The following is a 15,256-nucleotide window of genomic DNA, read 5'->3' as shown; positions in this document are numbered from 1 at the left end:
AGATCAAACAATTACGGATTTGATATCTAACTTAGCAATAGATTGCAACGAATAATAAATTAGTAGGCCTTCTAGTAATTAAACGAGACAATCATGAAAATAGGCACAGAAGAAAATTCGATATTCAAAGCATAAATTGAACAATAAAATCAAATTAGATCTCACAGTTTTATTGATTTTGAGGCTTCAGTTTCCTTCGACCAAGTATAAAAGTTTAGCCATGCAGAGCCATGATGAAAACTCAAAGGAGAAAATCAGAGAAGAGGGGAGAGAGAGGCGTGTGTCTCCAATTCTGATTTCTCCTCCCCTCTTTACATGTTAATTCCCCCTTTCCCAAGCTTACAAAATCTCCTAAAAATATTTTGAATAATAATATCCAAATCTGACTAATTAAGGAAAAATATTAAAAATAAAACAAAGTCCTAATATAACTAGGAAAGTGGTGTTTTCAGCTGGAAATTTCGTGCATCATATCTAGAAACTTCCGAAAATAAACCACATCAGATCTGCGTATTAGAATTGTAGGCAAAGGAACATTCAAGAACGTCAACAGTGCAGGTGCAGCAACTTGAAGCCTAATTTTGACCTTTATGCAGCCCGTATCTCTCAAAACTCAAAAAAAGAAAGTTGTAGAGCTTTGGCTTTGCGTTCCATATCATTTTTAATCATCTCAATTAGATCTCGGATGAGAGATTTATGCCCAGATTATGAAGTGATGTCAATGCTGTCCAAAATCGCCCAATTAGTTACGTTTTTCGCTTAATGCCTCCATTTGCATCCTAAATCAAAATATAAGAATAATGAATACATTTAGGCACCAAATAAATATAAAATACTAATCATTAGGGGGGGAAAAATGTCATTTTGCATTCTCATCAGATATCTTGTCCTAAGGAAATTGTGGACGACCCCACTTATGTGACAGGTTCCTCTGAAGGCTTCCTTACAGAGGATACTAATTATGCTACCTGGTTTTTAGTTTCATTGGCTGGATCTATTATAGATGTCTACCCTTTAAGAGGGGGTAGAGTGCTTAGGGGCATTGCACGTGCTCGGAGGGCTTCAGAGGCCCGTTTGGGATCACACGTAGAGGCCCTACAGGCTCAGGTGTGAGATCTTGAGAGTGCTGCTATCGTCAGGGAGGAGTACATGCAAGAAAAGGTTGCTAGAGCATTGGCTCGAGAGAGGGAGTGATGGCGGAGAGAGTGGGAGAGTTTGATCGTTTCTGTGGAGAGAGACAGAAGCTAGCATATTGCTGAGGCAAGCTTGCTCCAAGGGTATATTGGCATCCTGATTAGCGAGATAAGGGGACATGGGATGTCTATGCCTCTAGCAATCTACATTCTAGTTAAGGATCCTCCCATTCAGAGTCACGAGACCAAGTACGTACCAATTCCTCCAGGTCCTATTGTCGGATGGAGATTTGCTCCTGTTTTGGGTTGGGCATGGGGCCTTGTGCCAAGGCAGGCTTCATTTTAGACTCCGGGATAGGTCCCAAGTTCTTCGGTTGGGTGAACTGGCCCTTCTTCTAGTCTCGCTGCTGGTGATGGTGCCGATGACGGCAGTGCTGGGTGTTTTGCTGATGACTCTGTTAGAGATGATGATGACTTTCTTTAGAATTGCACTAGACAATATGGATTTCTTGATGACCCTGATTATGAATATGGACTTCCCCAAATGGGGTTTTCTCGGACTCACCATGTGGCGGAATGTAATGACCAACCCGGCTATCGATTGAACCGATTGGTTCTTTGAAAAAGGTTCCATACAAGAACCGATTGTTGCGATCTTCATATCTTGTAGGACGGATTGCTATTAGTGATTGGGAATGGCCTTGGCGCTGTCCTATTACATGTCTTGACGATAGGGGTTAAACTGACCCTTGAACCGGGTGAATTGGGTTTTGATAATGAGGTTCAAGATAAATGATGGATGAGACACGTAAAAATAAACTGCCCTAGTGTAGATTTTGTGCGGTCTCAGTTTGTGTGAAAAATCCCCAAAAGGAACGGTTTGTTGTTGAAACGCCCGTGTACCATTGTTAGTGCAAAAACCGAGGGAATATGATGATCAGAATCATGTGGGGCTGTGCCAAAGGGCTCAAAAAGCCTTGGCACGTGTCCCGAGGCCCAGCGGCCACTAAAGGTGCGCTGGCCTCGAAATTCATGCATAAAGGTTTGGGCTCCTCCCAGACCTCCCATATTCTGATCTATGATTTTCTAGGTCTTCTCCTACCCATTTTCTTCATTGAAAAAACTTAGAAATATCATTTTCTTACACTTTCTTGCATGTATCAGCATCAAGACACTGCGTTCTTTTTTATCTGAGCAAGGATGCTCTTGGGTTCAAGTTTTATGACAGTTGTGGAGCTTGAGAGGCATACTTTTCTTGAGAGGGAGCTCAAGATATGGTGGACTTCATTCTCTTCCAAGGATTGGGCATACATTAAGCAGTTCCTTAGAGATGCCACTTCACTATTTTGCACTCCTCTGGATTGGCACTTACTAGAGGCTATAGTTACTTGTTGGGATCTTGCTTTTAGGTGCATCACCATCGGGGATATGGACTTGGTCCCTACTTTGGAGGAGTATGATTGCTTTCTTTCTCTTCCTGCCCCTATGAGTCGGGTTTATCGACCACTGACTCGATCTCGCTTTTGCAAGTAGTTGGCAGAGCTATTAAGCTTGAAGATGCCTGTAGTTGATGTTCTGACCCGATATGGGAGGTAGCATCCCCTGGGATTTTTTGATCTGTCGGTTTGGCCTAGCTGAGTGCCCTGCTGCTTACTGAGGAGACATTGTGGACTTGGAGGAGTGTTGGACCTTCTACAAGCGCTAAGCCTTCATGGTGGCCTTCTTTGGTTCAATGTTATTCCCTTTTCAGTCAGGTTCTATTAGCTTTGTAGTTCTACCATTAGTGAGTGCTCTACCTCATAGCACTTCCTTTATTCCCTCTCTCCTTTCTGAGATTATTTGAGCTCTTTCTCTGTGCAGTGAGATGGGTAGTGGTAGGTTTGGCTATTGTGTGCATTTGTTACAGCTTTGGTTCTATAGTCATTTGAGTGTGATATCTAGGGCAAAACCTGTGGGGTTCCTAAGGAGGAACAGAGTTAAGATCATTGTAGCCCTTGATCTTCCTTTTACTGGGGATACCACTGCTTGGTTGAGGTATTTGTTTGGCATGGGTTCCACTGACTGCGGGTATGGAGAGTCAAGTGGGGAGTTACTAGGTGGTAGGGTTGGACCCACTGTGTTGGTTTACTTAGCGTCCCTTTGGTAGGCATCTGAGGTTGTACAGGGTACTATTTGGGTATAGCCATAAGCCAATTTGGGGGTACCTAGCATGTTCCTCAACTTAGCAATCTTTTCGCCATCACTTGTGAGTATGTTCTCTATGATATTGACATAGTCATCATAGATCGTGCTTCTAATTTTTGGAAAGAGCGCAAGTTGACTATAGACTATCCCATTTATCCCGCGGATGATTATAAGTGGTCTACCACTGAGTTTAGAGAATGAAGAGCCACTAGGGATTTGTGTTTCATCATCGACTTGTCGGTTTTGGATCCATTTGACCTTTGCCTTTCGGTTGATATATTGGGGGATTAAACACTAGAGTTTGAGGTCAAAGTTGAGCGTACTCTTAAAGACCTAAGAGAATTCCTAACAAAGGCTATCAGGGATAGGGATTGCTATAAGGAGATCCTTAATGCCACTATAGAGGACTTCGATGAGATGGGGAGGACATACGAGGCTCAGCTCGCCACACTTTGAGTAGAGCTCGTGCATGAGGGATAAATCCCTTCAACCATGGAGGCTAAGTGCATTCAGTTGAGATCTCGAGTCACTAGCTTGGAAAGTGAGTTAGTAGATTTTACTTAGAGATTCACCGTCTTGGGCTAGACGAGAGATGAGGAGAAGGCCACACTAAAGGCTAGTCGTGCATAGCCGAGTAGTAGGGTTGATGATTTAGCCATGAGGCTAGTGTAGGCTAGATCCTACATTCACTCTACTTTGAGTCTTGAATATGGGCTAGTTGATGAGCCCAATGAGCCACAGTTAGCATTTTGTCATCTCTAGGCTGAGGTAGCCAAGAAGGAGGAGGCATTGAGAGTTTCTACTGTTGAGATTAGCACATTGCAGGTTTTGCTTGATACAGAGAGGCAGAGTTGCACCTTGAGTCCCATTCTAGAAAGGGAGCTGGTTCACCTTTGACATTCATATAGTCGACTTAGCGAGATTTCCAGAGATTTGGGTTTGATGCTGCAGGGTTACTTCGTACCCATTCCTCAGATGATCCGATTCTTCTCACCATCTTTGGAGTGCTATGCAAGGTGGTGTCAGACTGTTTGGGCCATGTTTGACTTGCTGGAGTCTTTTTTGTTTCTTTTCATTTCTGCACATAAGCTATGTAGTTAGTATTCCACTATGTATGGAAAGGTCGGTCGTAAATTGCTAGGCAATTGCATACGGCCTTCTACTTTTGGGTTTTTAAAGCATAGTTTAGTTTGTAAGGCATGCTTAAAAACAAAAAGAAGGTGGAAATAGAGATGTTTTTGCATATATTGATTATTAGAGATATTCATGTTTATGAGATTTTTGTTTGGATGCATAATGGTGAATGCATGAAAGGATTAGAAACGCACAAAACAAGCATGTTTAATGAATATGTTCGCAAATGCTTTGAGAATGCAAGATCATACAAATAAAATGGTAAATGTAAGTCTATGCATATCAATATCTTAGATTCCAAAGAATACATCCTGTTCTAGATGGATCTTTCCCATTCCCATTGGGGTTACCTTCCATTGGCGCATGCCATAAAATCTTTGAACAAACCACAATGTGCCATGTGCGTCGTAGACATAAAGTAACCCGAGAGGGTCCATCCTTTCTTTCCTTGATCTTGATCACGAACCTAAGCAGATTCAATTGATTTATTTTTCTTTTATAATGTAATTGGGCCAGAGTTGGCTGCCTATGTACCTCCATGGGGAAGGATCAGGTCATCATGTACTTCAACTGAAATTACAAATTTTGATTGCCTTAGTTTTTGCCTAGACCGCCTTTTCGGGTTTTCAATCTACATTTTCATATTTTATATTTTATTGCTTTTTTTCTTTGTTTTTGTTTTTTGTTTACGAATGTAGAAAAATAGGTTGCACTTGAAGGCTCCCTCATGCAAGGTACTGTATGACAGCATCATAATTAGTGGGCATATTGAAATCATGTCCATTCATATCGGCTAGGATCAAGGCTCCTTCGAAGAAGACCTTCTTCACCAAGTACGGGCCCATGTAGGTCGGGGCAAACTTTCCTCTATGATTAGGCATGGCCTAGTTGCGCTTTTTCAAGACTAGGTCACCTTGTTCAAAGACTCGGGGTCTAACCTTCTTGTTAAGTGCTCACTCAATGTGACGTTGGTACAACTGTCCATGGCATATTGCGGTCATGCGCTTTTTATCTATCATGTTCAATTGCTCATATCGAGAACGAGCCCATTCAGCTTCTGACTATTAAGTCTGTGACAAGATCTTGAGAGATGGGATCTCTACCTATGTGGCGGGGGTGGGGGGGGGGTGGGGGGAGGACGACTTCCATGCCGTAGACCAAGGAATACGGGGTCGCACCCATGGAAGTATGAATAGAAGTGCGATAGGCACACAAGGCAAATGGCAAGAACTCATGCCAATCCTTATAGGTGTCTATCATCTTCACTAAGATCTTCTTTATGTTTTTGTTGGTTGCTTCCACTGCGCCATTCATTTAGGGCGGTAAGGAACCAAATTTCAATGTTCAATCTTGAACCGTTGGCAAAACTACTCATTCATTTTCCCATTCAAATTCTTTCTATTATCTATGATGAGCTCTCCTAGCATGCCATAGTGGCAAATGATGTTCTATTTTAAGAATTGGGCCACCATGGCTTGGGTGACGCTTTTGTAGGGTGTGGCCTCCAACCACTTGGTGAAGTAGTCAATGGCCACTAAGATATACTCCTACCCATTTGAGGCTTTCGGAATCATGGGTTCGATGACATCCATACCCCAAGCTGAAAAAGGCCATGGTGCCGCTAAAGAGTGTAGGGGTTAGGGAGGAACATTCTTTCTATTCTGATCGACTTGGCAATGGTGACACATCCTTACAAGCTTGATGCAGTCACTTTCCATGGTAAGTCAATAGTAGCTGGCTCTCATAATTTTTAAGGCCAACATGGGTCCACTGGTATGGGTTCCAAGCAAGCCCTCATGCATCTCTTCCATCAAATGGTTAGCCTTGGGGGCATCGATGCATCAAAGCAAAGTTGTGCCGTGGTTCCTTTTGTATAGGACTTCCCGACTCAAGAAAAACTGGCACGCCATGCGCTTGATGAATTTCCTCTCACTGTTTATGGCTCCAAGCAGGTATTCACCATCTTTGATATAAGCCTTGATATCATGATACCATGGCTTCCCATTGATTTCAGCTTTGACGTTCAAGCATTCTTCAATTTTTATGTAGTAGGCTATGTGCAATTGTCGTATCTCTTCTCCTTCTACCAACTTAACCATGCTAGCCAAGGTGGCTAAAGCATCTGTGAACTGGTTGTGTGCTCGGGGCAAATAAGCAAAGGTAATGTTCCAGAACTTTTGGATTAAGAGGCTGGCGCATTTCTGATACGGAATCAACTTGGTGTCTTGGGCTTACCACTTTCCCTATATTTGGGAGATGATCAACAGGGAATTTCCAAAGAAGCTTAGATCATATGTGCCAAACTCCAAGGTGACTTGTAAGCCCACAATGCATGCCTCATACTCTGTAACATTGTTTGTACAATCGAAATTCAGCTTGATTGAAACAGGGATTTGTTGGCCTTTCGGGGATACTAAAACTGCTCCCACTCCATTTCCAGTGCTATTGGTGGCTCTATAGAAATAAAGCTTCCAACGCCATGGTTCTACATTATTGGGTTCTAGCTCTATCACCAAGACATCCTCATCTAGGAAGAGGGATTTTGAGAAATCTGGATCATTCAATGGTTGATTTGCTAGGTAATCGGCTATGGCTTGGCCCTTGATGGCCTTTTGCACTACAAACACAATATCGAACTCAAATAGCAACATCTGCCAACGGGAGATCTTCAGGCTTTTCAAAGATGTACTTAATGCGATCCATGTAGGAAATCAACCACGTGGTGAAGTAGAGCATGTACTGCCACAACTTACATGAGGCCTATGGTAGGGCACAACATGCCTTTCGATGGCGATGTAATTGATCTCATAGCTGGTGAAGTTCTTACTTAGGTTGTAAATCTTCTTCTCTTTTTGATTGGGTTCATTTAGCTGGCCTAACATGCAGCCCATGGATGTCTCTTGCACCGCTAGGTAGAGAATCAATGAATATCTCGGCATCGGGGGAACTAGAATAGGAGGGTTCAACAAATACTCCTTAATCCTGTCAAAGGCCACTTGACACTCATCTATCCAGTCTATCTTCGTATCCTTCTTCAAGAGCTTAAACAAGGGATTGCATGTGGCGGTCAATTACGCTATGAAACGAGCTATGTAATTGATCCTTCCCAAGAAGCATTGAACTTGTTTTTTGATTTTTGGCGCGGGTATGTCCCTGATGGCCTAGACTTTTGCTAGGTCCACTTCAATTCCTCTTTGGCTAACTATGAAGCCGAGCAATTTCCCTAAACTGGTTACAAAGATGCACTTGTTAGGGTTAAGCCTCAACCTGTAATTGACAAGGTGCTTGAATAGCTTTCTCAAATCTATTAAATGATCTCTGGGAGTGCGTGACTTGACAATCATATTGTCTTGTAGACACTTGATTTTGCACCCATGATTTAATTAAGGAAGATAACCAGAATGACCATCCATGTACCACAAAAATCATGATTGCATTACATGCATGAATTCATTCATTTCATATCATAAAAATGATCTTGAGATTCTAATGGTCGTGACGGTATGTCTGGTTTCCAAATCGAACCGTCAGATCGAAAGATATCAGATGATCAAGTTTGTATGGTCAACATGCATTGTGTCTAAGTAGAGTCGACCATGCATGATTAATTTAAATTGATTCTGATTGGTTAAACATCTAAACTTAATTAAATAATTTTGTGATTGGTTGATAGTTAGTGTCAAAAATAGGATTGCTTGCATAGGAATAAAGGAGATAATTGGATAATAATAAAATTGTGGATAATCTAAACTTTATCAAGATTTATTTTAGAGTATTTATCTACAAGATATTTTTTGCTGAAAAGACCTGAATTATCCAGAAAAGAGATAAAAATCTCAGAATACGAATTGAAAACACGTCTAAGTGTAAGGCCAGGCTCAAGAAAACCTAAAAAGGGAGTCTAAAATGCACGCGAACACGAAAGTGCGATTAGCATCCAAGAGTACCATTCAGCACTTTTGGAGTGCCGAATAGCACTTTCAAAGTGTTGAATGGCACCCTTAAGGGCTTTGGCCCAACGCTCTTTGTGTGACAATAAGGCACTTCCTTTTCAAATTTTTCATAGAAAGTCGCATCCCAGTTCACATTCTACTCATCGTTGCTTATTTTTTAAGCATTCCAACCTTTATAAATAGAGACTGGATCTCAAAATTCAACACTCTTTTACGCTTTTAGAGAGACACTTTCTCATACCCCTAAATTTCTCATATTTCTTATCCCCATTCTAATATTCTCTTAAGCTAGGATTTTTAGGTTTCAAAGATAATTGCATAAATTTCTTTGAACCCTAAAATATCCTCTCAAGAAGAAGAGTGCTCCATGCAAGAGGTTGTTTCTTATTAACCCTTTTTTCTTATATTGCTCTTGTTGTGATGATGCATGTTTAATTATTTTAGTGTAGTTGTGTCAAATATTCATATCATGAATTGTTAACTTATTTTGTTGAAACATGTTCTTGATTCTTTTTATTATTGTTATGATCTCTTACTTAGTTTCAAAATCTGCATGTTATCAATTATTTTTTTCAACTAAAAAACGGATTTGCATCTTCCTTAGATGCAGATCTGAATTTTTCTTAAATTAAAAACAGATCTGCATCTTCATTAGATGCAGATTTGAATTTATTCTTAAATCAAAAATGGATATGCATCTTCATTAGATGTAGATCTGAATTTTTTCTTAAAACAAAAAGGGACCTACATCTTCCTTAGATGCAGATCTGATTTTTTCTTAAATCAAAAAATGGATCTGCATCTTCCTTAGAAGTAGATCCGAATTTTCCTCAAGTTAAAAACTGATCTGCATCTTCATTAGATGTAGATCTACATTTTCTTTTCAAATTAAAAACTGATCTATGTTTTCATTAGATGTAGATTTGATTTTTTTTACATAGTCGTTTTTGTAATAAAAAACAATCATGAATGGTTGTGTTTGTTGTGTTTGTTTTATTTAGTACACATAGCATAAATTTATTTCATGAAATCATTTTCATTACACATATAAAAACAGATCTGATTTTTTTAAAATATACAAATCTGATTTCTTTTTATTATCACTAAAACAGATTCGATCTCCTACAAATCAAAAACCAATTTTTTTAGTTCTTAGAATCAGATCTGATTTTTTTTAAGTCTCTATAAAACTAAATTTTATCAGTACAAAACAAATCTGATCTTTTATAAACCAAAACCATTTTTTCTAAGTTCTCAAAAATAGATCTGATATTTTTTCATATTAAAAGACTTTTTTTTAATTAAATAAAAAACAGATCTGAATTTTCTCTCCAAAAGACATCTTTTTTACACAACAAAAACATATTTGATTTTTCTAAACCAAATTCAATTTTTTTACAACACAGATCTAATTTTTTTTTTAAAAATATTTACAAAGAAGAGGATGCATTCATAAATAAACTTTTGTGATTTAGTTTTCATTATTTATTTATTTATTTATTTTTATGTGTGCAACATATCATTCATGTCATGCATAAAAGGTATATTGGTCACAAAAGTCTAGAAGACCAGACTCTATCTGGGCGGAATGGGTGCCTAACACCTTTCTATTCTGTAACCTAGCCTCCGAATTTAGAGTCTTTGGATAGGTAGACCTAGGCTTTATCTTTGTCTTTATTTATTTTGGATAGATTGTAACTAGGACAAAAGGCCACATATTTTTGGTAGTTTGTAACTAGGACCCAAAGCCGTGTAATTTTCAATTTATCAAACATGTATTATTATTATTTTTTTTACTCAATCAATGAAATGAAACAATTCAGTCATGTATAGATATATTTAGTTTTTCTTATTTTTTTGTATAAAAAATAAGTAGTGACTCCACACCACTTACCCAAAAGAGAGGTGCCTTAAAAGCACTCTAAAAATCTCTCTTTTTTTTTAGAGGCACTTTGGCGGTCTTTCACGTGTCCACATAGACTTTGATCTCCTTGTATATCTTATCATGGAACAGGGTTACCATGACTCACTAATAGGTCACACCGGCATTTTTCAAGCTGAATGGCATGATATCGTAGGCGTAAGTTCCCTAATGGGTGGTGAACACTGTCTTGGCTATGTCTTCTTCAGCCATTTTGATTTGATTATAACCTGAGAACCCGTCCATAAAGGAGAAGAACATGTTGGTTGCGATGTTATTAATTAAGGTATCGATATGCGGCAAGGGAAAATGATCCTTTGGGCTGGCTCGATTCAAATCTCCATAAGTGATGCACATGCATACTTTCCCATCCTTCTTTGGCATGGAAACAATGTTTGCAACCTAATTGGAGTAGGCTATGGCGGTAAGAAAATTGGTCCTCAACTACTTTTCTACTTCTTCTTTGATTTTCAGGATGGTCTCAGATTTCATCCTTTGGAGAGCATGCCACATTGGGGGGCATTCGGGTTTAACTGGAATCTTGTGGACAACAATCTCTATATCCAATCTAGGCATATCTTGATAAGACCAAGAAAAGATTTCCTTGAATTCCTTCAATAGAGATATGAGCTCATCTTTCATGTCCTTGGGAAAGTTTACCCCGATCTTGATGGGTTTTTCCTTCTCGCCTTCTTCGACTAGGTTTATCACCTCTGTTTCTTCTATATTGGGCATGTACCCTTCACTCTCTCTGTTCATAGCTTCTAGGATGTCTTGAGGTAAATTTGGGACCTCTTCCAATCCTTCAACATTATGATCCAAATCTATTGTCTCATTCACATCATCCACACCCTCGTTATGGCAAAGGGAAGATGTACCCGCTTTGGAATCAGAATAGATCCTATAGAGCGGAACATATACAAAGAAACATAAGATAATTTGTACACACATATTCATAGGAAAGAAAATAAAGAGAGATGCAAGAATTTTCTTGAATAATACGCTGAATATTTCATTAATGGATGGATTATGGGTAGGGGGAAAACAAAGTTCATGCCTAATAGTGATAAAAGGGAAATACTCTTTTTTGTTGTTTCTAGGAAAACAAACTGGGGAAATGAATAGAGAACACAAATAAAGTAGGAAATGACATAAGCATGCAAAACAAACTAAATATGTTATTCCAACCCTCTCAAGTGATTGGAAGGCCCAATCACTCGATGATGGAATACTCTTTACTTAACCGGTGCAACCACAAAGCAAGGCTTGATGGTCCAAAGGTTTGTCGTCTCGCCTAGTATCCCTGGTCGGATAATAGAAGTTGAATTATCTTCAGAAGATGTGATAGCGTTCACAGAGAACTCTTCAGGATAGAGTTGAATAATGTAAGCCAGATTAGGCTCATCGTCTTCCAATTCCATGTAATGTTTTGGCAAAATGATCTCGGCCAGAGCTAGAAAAGTGGTCTTGATATGGGGATTAAACATCCCTAAAGCAGCACACTTCCTTTTTTTCCCTCTAGAAGCTTGAACTTCATGAGTGGGTTTATACCCTAAACCAAATCTTCTCTTTGTTATTTGAGAGTTCAATGAAAGCAGGGCTCCCACGTCCTACGACTCCGAGGCCTTGGCATAACTTGTACCCAAACTTGGGCATTTCATTAGCAACCATCAAAATTGCTACGGGCCAACTGGACTCAAGCTCTGAAGCATTATGAATCATGGAAACTAGTTCGAAGCCATGGAAGGATGCTATTGGAAATGCAATGGCATTGATGTAGGGGATAGATGTCTCTTGGAAGATAGTTATGGGCTCTTTAGCCATAATGGTGATCAACTGATTCTTAGAGATGAACTTGAGTCTCTGATGGAGGGTATATGCGACTGCACCTGCTGCATGTAACTAGGGTCTCCCAAAAAGCATATTGTACGGAGAATCCACTTTAATCACTTGGAAGTTGACCATGAAGGATCTTGGGCTGATCTCAATCATTAGTTCAATTTCACCTTGCACTTCGCGACGCGTGCCGTCAAAGGCTTTGATGATCATGGTGCTAGGCTTAATAAGAGACATATCCACTTTCAGGCGCTCTAGAGTGGCCATCGGGCAGACATTCAAGGTTAATCCATTTTCAATTAATACCCTTGCGGTGACAATCATGTCTTCACATTTGACTACGATATGCATGGCCAAGGTATGATCTCTTCATTTTGGAGGCAACTCATTATCTAAAAAGAAGACCTGGTTGGTGGCCAACACCAATGATACTATACCCTTGAAGGAGTCGTCTATAATACCGATAGGAACACGCGTTTCCTTCAATACCTTCAGTAGAGCCTCGCAATGGACCTCGGAATATAGTAACAGGGTTGAAATAGAAATCTGAGCTAGAGATTTGTTCAACTGTTGAATCACACTATAATCGGCCTTCCGAATGGTTTTCAAGAATTCCTTGGCTTCTTCAATGGTGACTTCATTCTTGACTAGCTCGGCTGTGCCCTTACCAATTCCTTTCCTCATCTTTTCGAGTTCCTCAAGAGAATAACATCGACCACTCTTGGTAAGTCCGAATAGACTTGAATAGATATTAAAAGCAAACCTTTTCCTTTCCAATTCAGGTGGAAATCAAGGTCACATCATACTTCCATGGGACACGATGGCTATCTTTATAAGGGAAGCGCTTCGGCATATGGATGACCATGCCTTCTTGAGTTTACAGATTTGGCGTCAGGGAGAACATCTTCTTATCGATGATGACTAGACTAGGCAGAGTAGCTTCTAAAGCTTTTTGGGTTAGGAACCCTAGAGATTCCTTGGATAGGCTTTGGTAGAACTAGAGGATCAAAACCTTGATTGGCGGGGACAATAGGGGTTCCCTTCTGGACAAATCCTGGAGATGTCTTGGTGATCCCATGCAAAGATAAAATCAAAGGAGAAAAACCCTCAATGGCTGGCATGGTTTGTTCTTTCTTTGGAGCCAGCACTCCTGAATCCACAGCCAATTCTATAATCTCTTCGATAACGACCGAAGTTGGAGGAGTTGGCGTCTTCATCCCTGGAGGAACCTTACAAAGGCGCTCTTGTAAGTACTCATTCTAGTCTTTCCTTGATCCTATTAACATAGAGCTATGGTTGGTTCTCGCTTGGGTACTTGGAGGGCATAGGTTGGCTGCCCTGCAATCATTCCTCTACATGACCTCTCTATCTATCCAAATAATATTGCGGTCAGCTAAACTCTAAACTTGTTCCCTAAGCACTCTACAATCGAATAGGGCATATTAGTCCCTATTGTCATAAAATGAGCAGACTTCCCAGTTGAATCTTGGGGCTCCTATGTTTTCCAAAACATTGTGACTTTCTTGGGCTAGAGCCCATAACATAGCTTTCCAAGGGAATGAGGTAGATGAGAAATCTGGGATCCTCTCCTCCACTATAGAGATAGCGTTCACGTTCCTTTCCAGATAAGGAGGCAAGGGATTGGTGATGACATTTAGTCTGGCCGTGTTGTCAAACTGTACTAGCTTGTTGTTGATAAGATCTTGAATTCGATGTCTCAAATGCATACATTCTTCCAAGGTGTGCCTTTCGGCCCCAAAATGGGTGCTCACATTTCTTGGATGGGTCAAAATCGAGCAGAGGAAGACCTTCTTTAGGTTTTACAAATATTGGAGTCACTAGCTTCGTCTCCAATAGATAAGCATAAAGCTTTGCCACAAGCATGGGTAACAGAGAGAATTTCAGTGGCTCCGCCTTGGGATATCAGGGTTGATTGAGCCTTCCCCTATGATTGAATGCTCGATAAGGTGCCTAGGTTGGTTGAACCTATTGCTGATAAGGTCAGGTGTTTAAGGCTGTATAAGCAGAATCGACACCCCTTGGTCTTTCAGGTGTTTTGTCAATCATGTGAACTTCAACTTCCTTCCCTTTGTGGCTAGTTGCCTTTTTCACCTGTTGTTCTATCATAGAATTCAAAGCCTCAGGATCAACTATTTTCTTGACCCTAACAACCTCAACAATACACTCTCCAATACGAATCAGGCTTGTGAAGTGAGTGACTTGGGCACTAATCATCTTCTTCTAGTAAAGAGGCTTAAGGTTATCCATGAACCACTTGATCATTTTTTTAGGATGTGTGCCCTTAAATCCTATTGTATGATGCTATGTATGACATTATGTATGACTTAATGTTATGATTAATAAAGTTGTTTTATTATTATCTAAAATAATGGTAACATGAATATTGGGACATTATTATGTAGTCCATGAGATGCATAGTATGTGATTTATGTGATTTAGTCATAGAAGATATAAATCACAAGTTCTTTGTAAACTTAGAATTTTAGTGATAAAATTGGGAATTTCATCTGTAAAGACTATAACATATCAACTAAGATGATTTGTCTTGATCATGGAAGTGGAGACTTCTAGTTGGTATGTTGATATGTTTTAAGAGTTAAGACATATTGAATTGGACCACTGTGAGATTTATTGTTCTCCTAATGACTGTCAAATGAATAATAAATCTCAGGACTTATATTTACAAGAACTTTTAATCCTGAGAGAATAATGGATCTGATTATGAGGTGTAGGTTGCTTTGATATATCAATAGTGAGATCTAAAGTCACGATCAAAAGCTCAGTATGTTGGGCAGCCACATTTAGTATTGATGGAACATATATTCTTAAGATGAAATTCATAATCTCTTAATGGAGATATAAAATATTCCCTTGAGATAAGTTTAATGGGTTTGGTTATTTAGAGTGTTAGGCCTAATCACTTTAGTAAGGAGTTACTAGAGTATATATTTATGGAATTGGATTTCATAAATATATGATGAATAACTTAAAGGATTAAACCAGGTACTCAAGGAATTAAGATGTAGTAATCTTCAAAGTGGCAGTCTACTTTCATGACTTTGTATTACTACGAA

The 15,256-nt window shown here is 39.5% G+C and overlaps 1 protein-coding gene across 1 annotated transcript; it reads right to left on the bottom strand.

Annotated features, from left to right (window-relative positions):
* Positions 1 to 6,694: 6,694 nt before the first annotated feature.
* LOC126699329 (uncharacterized) lies at positions 6,695 to 7,390 on the bottom strand. The gene is made up of 2 exons (XM_050397083.1): positions 7,205 to 7,390; positions 6,695 to 7,102 (listed from the first exon to the last, which is right to left on the bottom strand). The coding sequence occupies exons 1-2, from the start codon at positions 7,388 to 7,390 to the stop codon at positions 6,695 to 6,697; spliced, it is 594 nt and encodes a 197-aa protein (XP_050253040.1).
* Positions 7,391 to 15,256: the final 7,866 nt, after the last annotated feature.

This window comes from Quercus robur, chromosome 2 (genome assembly GCF_932294415.1).
Source record: "Quercus robur chromosome 2, dhQueRobu3.1, whole genome shotgun sequence".
Classification (NCBI taxonomy): domain Eukaryota; kingdom Viridiplantae; phylum Streptophyta; class Magnoliopsida; order Fagales; family Fagaceae; genus Quercus; species Quercus robur.
The sequence above is the reverse complement of the archived record's forward strand: the minus strand, read 5'-3'. Positions and strand labels throughout refer to the sequence as shown.

What these genes read in the sequence shown, in the direction of transcription:
- LOC126699329 (XM_050397083.1), bottom strand. Translation starts at nt 7,390, where the DNA reads ATGCCGAGATATTCATTGATTCTCTACCTAGCGGTGCAAGAGACATCC. An exon ending in TGCCCTACCATAGGCCTCAT is followed by an intron (nt 7,103 to 7,204) that starts GTAAGTTGTGGC and finishes TCCCGTTGGCAG; the next exon opens with ATGTTGCTATTTGAGTTCGA.